An 11,715-nucleotide genomic window follows, 5' to 3' on the forward strand; every position below is an offset into this window, starting at 1 on the left:
ACTATATGTTGCACAACATGTATTACCCTGACACCATGTGATCCAGTGAGTGAGGTGTGGTATGGGAGGGGCCAATATGTGGGTTTGTGCATTCGAGAAATCAGCAAGGTTGCATCAGACACGTGCATGTGTGTGTTGGTGGGTTGGGGTAGGGGACTGTTTGTATGGTGTATCCACCTGTTAACCCAGACTGTGTTTCACAGCCATAACTATGAAGTATTTGACATTTTCTTGGTATCGATGAACTGCCCTCACTGGCCGAGACAACTATTGGTTCACTCAATGTCAAGTGGGTGTAGACATTCCCAATTCCCATAATAAAACCCTTCACCACCTCCCGTTTAGACCTCAAGTCTCACGGAACAATGTTTCCCATCTTTCTGTTACTGTTGGAGTATAGCGGTGAGTTTTCACATAGAATTTTGGTTTCTCAAATTACGGAGATACGCATTTTAACATACTGTGTGACACTCCCTCCTCCCATCTCAATTAGGCTTCACCTCTTCTGTCCTTCAACCACAAAATTGAAAATAATTTCATATTTCTCTCCACGTCTCTTTTATACTCCTCACTTATCTGTGCTTTTCTCTCTGTGCAGTGGCCCTCGGTCATGATAAGATTGTTGGAGGATATGAGTGTCGCCCTCACTCTGTGCCCTGGCAGGTGTCCCTCAACAATGGCTGGCACTTCTGTGGTGGAACCCTGATCAGTGATCGCTGGGTGGTGTCTGCAGCTCACTGTTTCAAAAAGTAAGACTTGACTACAGTGCCTGGATGCTCAATATTGAGCAAGATGCATTGAACATGTACTATGCCTCAAATAGTGTGCTCTTTGTAAATCTTAATGTAAAAATCTATCTTGCGCACACACACACAACCCCAATCAGGACGGAAAAGATAGAGGTGCGTTTAGGTGAGCACCATATCAAGTGGAAGGACGGCCCTGAGCAGTTCATCGCCCCGGCTCTCACCATCACCCACCCAGACTGGGATCGTTACAACATGAACAACGACATCATACTCATCAAGCTCTCCAGGCCCGCAGAGATCAACAAGCACGTCCAGCCTGTGGCCCTGCCCTCCAGCTGCGCCCCTGCTGGCACCCAGTGCCTGGTGTCTGGCTGGGGAGCCACCCAGAGCCCCTGTAAATAACCCTGAAAGTCTACATTCTGCTGTGAATTCATAACTATTGTCATGTTAGGTAACAGCCAATAGTTGTTACATTTTTGTACATTGATCCAGTATTGTGTAGTGAGGGTTATGTTACAAAAGTGTGATAGACAACATGAAGGTGTGTTACTCCATGTCGTCCATCACACTGTTACATTGTCTCTCTCCCTCTCTCTCAGTTGGCTGTCTGCGTTGTCTGAACTGTCTGGAGCTGCCCATTCTGCCCACGCAGGACTGCGAGAACTCCTACCCTGACAGGATCACCTCTTCCATGTTCTGTGCTGGCTTCCTTGAGGGAGGCAAGGACTCCTGCCAGGTGTGCATAGACAGAAACATACAATAATTTATAGTATCACCCATCCTTAAAAGCACCAGCTGTGTGTTTCATTGTTGGAATGTAGCTTACTACTTCAAAGGCTTTGTTCCGAATGTTTTTTTTCTCAGTAATCTAGAAGGGGAACTCTCTCCTCTTTGTCAGGGTGACTCCGGTGGCCCTCTGGTGTGCAACGGAGAGCTGCAGGGTGTGGTGTCCTGGGGTTGGGGCTGTGCCGAAGAGAACCGCCCCGGTGTCTATTCCAAGGTGGGTTTACATTGGTGTGGATCTTAGATCCAGCACTGCTTTGTCTGTGTCTACAGTAGTTGTTCGGTCAATGAAACCAATCCGTACACACCAACATTTAACTGTGCAGTAGTAAGCTAGCTCCTTTTTACTCTGTGCGCGCACCCCCTTTATAATGGAGGTCTATGGGCCTCTGCTAAAAACTATGATAAACATGCATTTTCAAGGCAGGAAGCACCAAGAAGCCCTTTACCGGTCTCGGTAGAATGTTGTCTTGTGAAATCAATCGCCATCCCCATGTGTTGACGTGTTAGGCATGGCTAGGAGGATGTAAACGCACAACGTGCGGCGGAGGTTTACAGTGTGAAAGGTATGGTGTAGTGCCTTCGGCCAAATAGTTCTGGCTCAAATGGAGCTTTTGTTTCAATATTCGGTTTGAGAATGCGATATACTGTATTTCACATGACAGCATAATGACACCGGTAAGATCACACCCTGTGCTTCCTGCCTTTAAAATGCATGTTTATCATAGTTTTTAGCAGAGGCCCATAGACCTCCATTATAAAGGGGGTGCGTGCACAGAGGAAAAAGGAGCTATCTTACTACTGCACGGATGGGTTAAATGTTGGTGTATACGGATCGGTTTCATTGAGGACAAAGTGACATTTGAGCTAAACTTGCTATGACAGCGGCGTTCCCCTTTAACATTTATCTTCTTGGAGTAATAACAGTCATTTACTACAGGTGTGCCAGTTCACAGACTGGATCTATTCCACGATGGCCTCTTATTGAGCCCCTGGGAGCGCAGAGAGGACAGCTGAGCAGTGCCAGTGATTTACCCACCTGAAACACAATGTCCCGAGTTGAATGATTGCTTTTTTTTTTTACTGGGTTTGACAGACCACAGATAATAAATGTATCATTCACAAGCTTCTGTTTCACACTGTTTCCACCTTTGTATGGATAAAACCTTGCTACAATAAACCGAGGGGTGCAACAACACCACCACATACAAATACCTTAAACACATTTTCCCTACAGGAGAGTCAACTAGGCTAGTCTAAGAGAGGGTGAGTGGTCTGGGTCAGGTCTGGCTACATTTCAAAACACCATTCTTCAATTCAATAATTTATTGCCACGTCAACACGTTCATAGCAATATGTCTTTGTTCGCATCAAAAACAAACATCAGAACAAATAGCTACAATCCAACAGCAAATTCCTCAACGTGGTTGGTGAGCCGGCCAGTATCGACGACATTCATATTCATTTACAGCACTTTGTGATTAGAGTCATTCCACTTACCCACCACTGATTTTTCTTTCCAGAACGCTGAAACTAAGTGGAGGATCATCCCTGTACACTGGCTCTAGTATCAGTGCTACTTACTGCATGACCGGTCAGTGCAAACAGACAAATCGGTATCATCAAAGGCACAGAGTGATTGGCTTAAACTCTTTCAGCGGAGAAGTCGCAGCTGGTTGTCCAGGTCATGTGGTGCACTAGTCTGCACCAGAGCCCTAATCCTCATGCACTATAAAGCCTGGTAGTAAAAAAAATAACTTGAGAGCTGAGCTGAATTTAGACCTTTGCCCTCAGTCCGTCTGGTCAGTCTCTCAGGGCTCAAACATTGAAACGGTCAGGTGCAGGTTTTGAAAGAAAGAAAATGCACACCATAATCTTGGAGAGGTGCCAGTAATGGGTGACATATACTGAATAAAGAAATTAAAACTGCACACTCAAGGTCAGGTGCAGGACAGTTCCTCTCCTGACCAAGTCCAAAGCTGTCAGAGGCCAAGCCCATCTGGAACTTGTCGAACTCTATGAGCAGTGCGATGAGGAGGAAGACAGCAGAAAAGACCATGAGGAAGTTGCCGTAGGTCCGAGGTCCCAGGTTGAACCAGCACAGCGGAACGATGACGAAGGATAGAACCAGGGACAGACCCAGAGAAGTTGCTAGAACCCGTGTCAACAAACCCTCCAACTATGGAAGGGAAGAAGAGGTGAAAAGGGAGTGAGCGAGAGAGAGAGACAGAATGGTAAATGATAAATGGACTGCACTTATATAGCACTTTTATCCAAAGCGCGTTACAATTAAGGCCTCTTATTCACCCATTCACACACACATACACACACCGATGGTGGTAGCTGCCATGCAAGGTGCTAGCCTGCTCATTGGGAGCAATTTGGGGTTCAGTGTCTTGCCCAAGGGCACTTCGACATGTCATCAGGAGGAGCCCCTACCACTACCTCTACCCTACAGCTGTCCCCAAGGGGAGAGCATCAATGTGTCATGCATGTGTTGCTGGTCTTGTACATTCAGCTTATATAGTAGGTAAACATTCTACTGTGCACAGAAAAGTTGCTATGGAGAGTAATGTATGTTACCTGCTGCACTAAGGGTTGGTTGTTGAATATCTGCAACAGACTGTCCAGCCCCACACCCTACAACATGTCTGACAGGAACACGGTCAAAGATATGCTGACACGTCTTTACACATCTTATCCCCACACCCCACCACACAAGGGAAGAAGGATACTGAAGATGACTCCTCCAAAGCAGGGAGATATGGCCAGCCTTGGGTATCCCTTGCGTGCAATGATGTCAAGAGATATCTAATAGAAATAATCTAAAAAACAAAAATAACACATTCAACACAACACAAACTGTTTATGCAGATGTCGTGTTTGTGTGTGTGCACGTGTGCGTCTCTCCGATGCCATTTACCCAGGCCAGCAGTTAGTCCCAGCGCAGTGTTGTCCCAGCGCAGTGTTGCCGAGACTCAGGATCACACCAAGCATGTACAGCACACTGACCACCTCTGGGGCTGCAGCACTGATCACCAGGGGCTCACCAGGAAACCTAGCAGGGAGAACAAATAAGAGACTGAACATGTCATGTGCATGCGTCGTGCATTTGTGTGCATGTCATGTCTTTTTAATCCTGTTCCTTGTTCTACCTCTTTTTATTTTATTTTATTCCCCATCCCCTAGGGGGCTTTTACCCCCACCTAGGCCGTTATTGTAAATAAGAGTTGCTCTTAACTTGCCTCGTAAAATAAAGGTTGATGACACCCTCATATGTACTACAGTAGTAAAGACAGACAACTGGAGACAGAACATGAACGCTCACGCCACAAACCCTGGCAGAGATAACAACCAATGAAATAGAGAACACACATTATACTAGCTAGCATTTACAGTGCACTGCACAGAGTAAAAACCAAATGAGAACACTGACATCACACACATACAGTCATGGTCAAAAATATTGGCACCCTTGCACTTCTGTCAAATAATGCACCACTTCTCCCAGAAAATGGATGCAATTACAAATTGCTTTGGTATTCACATGTTTATTTCTTTTGTTTGCATTAGAACACAAAAAGCAGAGGAAAAAGCCAAATCTGATATCATTCTATACATAATTCCAAGAAAAAAATTAAAATGGGCCAGACAAAATGATTGGCTCCCTCACCTTAATATTTGGTAGCACACCCTTTGGAAAAGATAACTGAAATCAATGGCTTCTTGTAACTATCAATGAGCTTCTTAACCATCAATGAGCTTCTTACACCTCTCTACTGGAATTTTGGACCACTCTGCTTTTGCCAACTGCTCCAGGTCTCTCGTTTGAAGGGTGCCTTCTCCCAACTGCTGTTTTGAGATCTCTCCACAGTGCTCTATGGGATTTAGATCTGGACTCATTGATGGCCACTTCAGAACTCTCCAGCGCTTTGTCTAAAACCATTTCTGGGTGCTTTTTGAAGTATGCTTTGGGTCATTGTCCTTCTGGAAGACCCATGACCTCTGACAGAGACCCAGCTTTCTGACACTGGACCCTTGCGCTCCAAAATTCTTTGGTAGTCTTCAGATTTCATGCCATGCACACAGTCAAGGCATCCGGTGCCAGAAGCAGCAAAGCAACCCCAAAACATCTGTGAACCTCCACCATGTTTGACTGTAGGGACCGTGTTCTTTTCTTTGAAAGCCTCATTTCGTTTTCTGTACACAGTACAATGATGTGCTTTACCAAAAAGCTCTAATTTGGTCTCATCTGACCACAGGACGTTCTCCCAGAAGGATTTCGGCTTCCTCAGATACGTTTTGGCAAACTCCAGTCTGGCTTTTTAATGTCTCTGTGTCAGCAGTGGGATCCTCCTGGGTTTCCTACCATAGCGTCCCATTTCATTCAGATGGCGACGGATAGTGCGATATGACTGTTGTACCTTGTGTCTGCAGCTCAGCTTGAATTTGTTTTGAAGTTGATCGAGGTTCTTTATCCACCATTCGAACAATCCTTCGTTGCAATCTTTCATCAATTTTTATCTTCCGTCCACGCCCAGGGAGGTTAGCTACAGTGCCATGGGCTGTAAACGTCTTGATGATATTGCACACAGTGGACACAGGAAAATTAAGATCTCTGGAGATGGACTTGTATCCTTGTGATTGTTCATGCTTTTCCACAATTTTGGTTCTCAAATCCTCAGACAATTCTTTGATCTTCTTTCTTTTCCCCATGCTCAGTGTGGTACACACAGACAGCACCTGTTACTTGCCACAGGTGAGTTTAATTACAAATGAAATGAGCACCACATGCTTGAAATACTATTATTTTGAAAAGGTGTCAATAATTTTGTCCGGCCCATTTTGTTTACATTTTTTAAATTATGTATATGCTTTTTTGTGTTGTTCCAATGCAAACAAAAGAAATAAACATGTGAATACCAAAGCATTTGTAATTGCATCAATTTTCTGGGTTAAGTGGTGCATTATTTGACAGAAATGCCAATATTTTTGGCCATGACTACCATGAGTGGTAGGGTGGCGGGCAGTCATTGCTGGTGGTGCAGAATACAATTGCTTAAAGGATGAGGCTGAGGAAGGTCAGCAGACAGACTGGAAACTCCACTTGAGTCTTGGGATTGTCGACTTGTATTTGAGAGCACTAGATTTCAGTCAGATACTATTACTTTTTGGAAAAAATAAGCTTATCTGTTCGGGGGGGGGGAAATCGATTGTCTGCCAAACTTTTTATTTCCTCTACTGATTTCATCCTACAGTATCTCTACTGATGTGTCTAGCCCCCCCCCCCACCCCCCGTGCTAACTGATCCATTAGACTGCCTGCAAAATGCCACTACTGTGATTCTATCTCCACTCTTGAGGATGTACTTTGACAGATCGCTGTCATGAGAGGTATGATAGCTATATCCATCTGTTAATATAACACAAATCATAGATATCATGTTTAAATGAATGTTAAGATTAAACCTAATTAGATTGACATATTTAAATGAAGTGCTTGTTCATGATAAGTGTGAGTAAACAGAAAATACAGGTACCATAGTATACATGAAAGCTTATACAAACTGTGTGAACTTGATCATACATCACGTTAAAAAAAAAGTCAGTGAGGAGATATAGTATAGAAAATAACAATTTGAATTACATTTAATTGAAGACAACTACAATATTGAGGCAATGAGCAGCATGATGGCTTACATTTTGATTTTCCAGCTTTTGCATACAGTAGTGTCTGTCGTCCATTGCTGGCAGAGGATTCCGTTGATCACACCACACTAGTCCTCACAGGAGACAAACTACAAGCAAGTTGTTGTTGACCAAATTGGCTTCATGTAACAAAAAAGGAGTTCTACTGGCAAGAGGGTAATAAAATCCATGCATACACACACACACACTTGGCATGAAAATTCAACAGAATGATCTTGCAAATCCCTATAGTGTAATTCAGTTGTGGTAGGGGGAGCAGGGTGGCCAGGTGTCATAGGTGGATGAGGTAGAGCAGTTGCCAGATGTCTATGGTGCCGAAGTGGAAGACATTTCAGGTGGATGAGAGCTGGTAGGAGAAGGAGCAGGGTTGCCTGGTGTTGTTGGCTTGCTGGGGGTGGTTGGTTGAGGAGAGGGTTCATCTAGATTTCCCTGGTTTCTCACCCAACTCCATGGGTCCTTGGTAATTCACCAGCAGACAGCAGTTGACCCAGATTTGATTGATGGTGCCGGCTAGAGTGAGAGGAATGAAAGAGTCAAATATCTGGAACTCTTTGACTCTACAAATAACTCTCTCAACAAGGTTTCTCATGCTGGCGATGGCTTGTTCTTGCTCTTTGGTGAACTGAGATTTGTGCTCGACTGTTGGACTGATAAGTTTTGCTCCAACAGTGCACAGCAGACTCTCAATCAAGAAGCCCTCGTCAGCCAATACTTCATCCTCTTCCTCCAGAAGATCAATTATACCGGACAACCTTGTGATTTCCTTGTCTGAGATTGACCCTCTGTGGAGCGTGGAGACAAAGGTCACCATACCACTTGGAGAAACCCCAATGAGACCTTTGAATGTGGTGTGAGACTTGCAGGTGGAATCTGTCTCGGAGTGCAAAGTGATGGCCTTCGGTGCCTCACAGCGCAGCTCTGCGCAGTCCAAGATGACTCTGATGTTGGGAAACATTTTCTGGAACTTCAGGGGCATCGCGCTCCTCACTTGCTCCAGCATCATCCAGATTGGAATGGATCCAAGCACAATATACAAGTAGTTGGCCCAAGTTATAACTATTCTAGTCACGGTGGAAACACTCACATTAAATATGTTGGCCAGAACCTTCTCCTTCAGTCCAGCAGCAGTGAGATAACAGTACAAGAAAAACTCATCTATCAGAGGTAGTTCTCGGCAAGGGCTTCGTGTTGCCTGGGGTACAGCTGTCACCCCCATTTCCTGTGCTTGACTCCAGTACACAAGCTTGGAAGCAGATGGCTCAATTGAGTTCCAAAAAGTCTTAAAAATGGGTTCAGAGGGAAATCTTGTGTAATACTTAAAATCATCATCCGAGACGCAAAACCTGCCGAGTTGAGGCTGCACTGCTGTCAAGCTCTTGAGACGTTCCTCCAACTCCTTTATTGTCTCCAGTGCCTCTACAAGAGCACCTGTTGTAGACAAATAAAACAGAGGAAACAATGATGGATATAGTAAAGTATTGTTCATTACTAACGAGACAGACAGTAACAAAGGTAGCTAAAACCAGACGTGATTGACAGACGTGTGACTGTTAAGCCACTATTGGGTGCCAGCAGCACTAGTTAAACCTTCTCAAACAGTGAGCCCCCCCTCGCCTCCCAAGGGAAAGCGCCAAGCGATTTCAAGAGGGCGTAGGAGATAGTAGAAAGTATACGATAGACTCACAAGTCAGTCTATAAACAGACTCAACTGAGACTGAGGACATTCTCCCCGCTTTCGTTGCTAAAACTGACTATTATAAGACTATTACAGACTATTATAATGCTAGCTGGCTAGCAAACATTGCTCAACATATCTTTGCTATGTAATGTTTTGAATTAACTAGACAAACAATACTAACCTTAATTGCACCAATCTTGTTGACTGAGCACACATTCGATAAAATCAAATCAAATCTAACTTGCTCGGGACCTCCATTTTCAGTGTTTTGCAAGTAATGTGATTGGATTGGATAGTCTTTATTATCCCCAAGAGGCAATTTGATTTGCATCAGTAATAGTACTGCACCACCAGTACACATGACAATATACAATAAAGATATAAATACATTAAATCCCAAGTGATGCCATGGGACCCAAAAATACTTTTTCCCCAGGCTATGGAAAAAATGGACAGTCAGGGCCAAGAAAATATTAACTGTGGATGAGGCATTTCATTCCAATGAAAGTTGCCCACCCAGCACACCGAAAAAATGTCAACGACTCCTAATTCCATAGCCCAGGGGCCTGATTTATCATTGTAGATACACCTTATTTCATTTACACCTGATTTTTTTATTTGCTTTTCTTTGCAAATAATGTTATGTATCATGCCAAAACTCAATGGGAAATATTGTGAGATATATACACAATATTTCCCATCGAGTTTTGTCATGATACATCACATTATTTGCGGAGAAAAGCAAGTACAAAAATCTGGTGTAAATGAAATAGGGTGTATCCACAATGATAAATCAGGCCCCTGAGCACCTGTGCAATAGTGTTTTTCTTGGCCCCGCCTATCCGTCCCTCTAGTAACTACCTTGTATATCGAAATCCCTAGACGATTGGAAGTCGGAGATCTCCCAATTGCCTGGGATTGCGAGACTGGTTAAAAATGCAGTCCCTGACTGACCTGATTACACTGTAATTTCTGGAAAACAATGTGGATATGAGGAAGTCCAGCCTGAGTCTGTATCATAATGTAGATTTTTTTGCGATAAAGACTGGCTTCCAGGACACGAGCCTGGGGCCCTGACCAAAGGTTTTACAGCTAGATAAGACTAGCTAGTTTAACGTTATATACAATCAAAGAAATAAAGTAATGTGGGATTGAGGGTTCTTTAATTCACCACACGGCCAGTGACACACAATTAACACGAGTGGCGACAGCACACAACACACACATGCAATCAGTGGTCGCCAGTGGAATTTGTTTTCTGCATTTTCCCATCCAAGCTGTCCTCCTCCAGGAGCAGAGGGCAGCCTCGTCAGTGGGACCTAGTGAAGCACCACCTGAAGAGAATCTGATCTTCTGCATGTTTTTAGTACTGGGTTCTTTTGGGGGGCTTGCAAACACAACTAGGTACACGTGAGCGATTTTGGGGTTCAGTATTTTGCTCAAGGACACCTCAGCATACTGCCAGGAGCTGGGATCGAACCGGGGACCTCACGATCCCCAGCCGGCCGCTCGACCTCCCGAGCTACGTACCGCCATATCCCATATACAAATTTTAGCTAGTTCGTGTTATGTTGCTACTACTACCCGGTATGCATCTACTAATGACTGTTAGATAGCTCGTAAATGAGATGCTAGGTAGCCAGGCAAACTACAGTGAAAATACTTACTGGGAAACGGCAGACAGTAGTTATGGTCCTCGTGGTTTTCTAACGTTCCCGCACCCTGCTCCTCCTTAGCTTGTTCCTCTAACTTCAGTGCAATTTCATCCAACAGTGACCTGTGTGCAGCTACGTCTGGCCGTGCTGCAGGTGCAGTATTGTTCCCCGTGAGAGCTTGCTCGCTCTCTGTCCCCAGGTTGAACTGCTCAGTGTGCCCTTTGACTTCTGTGTGCCCGTGCCAGAGGTGTAATGAAGGTACCCAGTCAGGATCATTCCGTGCCATTTCATATGCTGGTCTGCCTGGAAAAAACAGATGTGCTCTAATTAGTTGATAGTTATGTAGCTAATATGCAGCCAGCTAGTTGCGCAAAGTTACAAAGTTAGCTGTGTACAACAACCCAACTTAATAACAAACAACACAGCTTGGCTAACGTTACTACGCCATGTGCAGCTAGCGGAAACCACAGTAAATGTGTTTGATTTTAATTTACCCGAGTGAAAATGCCGTGAACACACAACCGTTTTTCGGGGAATGTTGTTGAAGGTGATATTTTTGAGTCTTACAGCTGCAAGCCATGCTATGCGACGGCTCTTTGTCATCTCGGAGACCCGATCTCCACTTTTTTGCTTCCAACTTGGAAAGCAAAAAAATCGCACTCCATTAGTAATGGCATTACGGATCCGTTTCCCAGTACACGGGTGGTGAGAACGGCTATTGCAGTTTTTAATACAGCAAGCTATCGGCATGTTTTCGAAATTGGATGAGAAATAAAACACCGCCGCAACCTCTAATGTTACTTCCACTACCCGTTTCCTACACGGAAGTATCTGAGTGGACCATGTGGACAGAACATACCTCCATCAAAAAGTATGAAATGCCAAGAGGGGACAGTTAGGTGACATTTTGACACCCGACTGAAGAGGGTGCTCGTGTAGCGTTTCCGCCATTATGGACTGTCATCTGCAGCCGTTCTATTATACATTCATGTCTGCAGCCGAATTCATCCAGTCAGGTCAACATGAAGACATAGCAGCTGCCCAAAAACGTATTGAAAAACGAAACAGTGTTCTGCAATAAATTGTAAGAACTATCAAAGTACATGTCCAGAGCTTGCCTTTCACTGGTTTCCCAAAGATTA

The 11,715-nt window shown here is 44.4% G+C and overlaps 2 protein-coding genes across 2 annotated transcripts; one reads left to right on the forward strand and one right to left on the reverse strand.

The window, feature by feature from the left end:
* Nucleotides 1-365: 365 nt before the first annotated feature.
* LOC311322876 (trypsin-2-like) lies at nt 366-2,520 on the forward strand (the record flags this gene model as incomplete). Its single annotated transcript, XM_084454994.1, has 6 exons — nt 366-402; nt 599-749; nt 887-1,143; nt 1,349-1,485; nt 1,648-1,749; nt 2,473-2,520. 6 exons carry the CDS (start codon nt 366-368, stop codon nt 2,518-2,520), a joined length of 732 nt encoding a protein of 243 aa, XP_084311120.1.
* A 5,135-nt stretch (nt 2,521-7,655) lies between these two features.
* LOC311322877 (uncharacterized protein) lies at nt 7,656-11,380 on the reverse strand (the record flags this gene model as incomplete). The annotated part of the gene is made up of 3 exons (XM_084454995.1): nt 11,141-11,380; nt 10,586-10,876; nt 7,656-8,668 (listed from the first exon to the last, which is right to left on the reverse strand). The coding sequence occupies exons 1-3, from the start codon at nt 11,151-11,153 to the stop codon at nt 7,656-7,658; spliced, it is 1,317 nt and encodes a 438-aa protein (XP_084311121.1). The 5' UTR covers nt 11,154-11,380.
* Nucleotides 11,381-11,715: the final 335 nt, after the last annotated feature.

The sequence above is a fragment of the Borostomias antarcticus genome (genome assembly GCF_949987555.1).
Source record: "Borostomias antarcticus genome assembly, chromosome: 21".
Lineage (NCBI taxonomy): Eukaryota > Metazoa > Chordata > Actinopteri > Stomiiformes > Stomiidae > Borostomias > Borostomias antarcticus.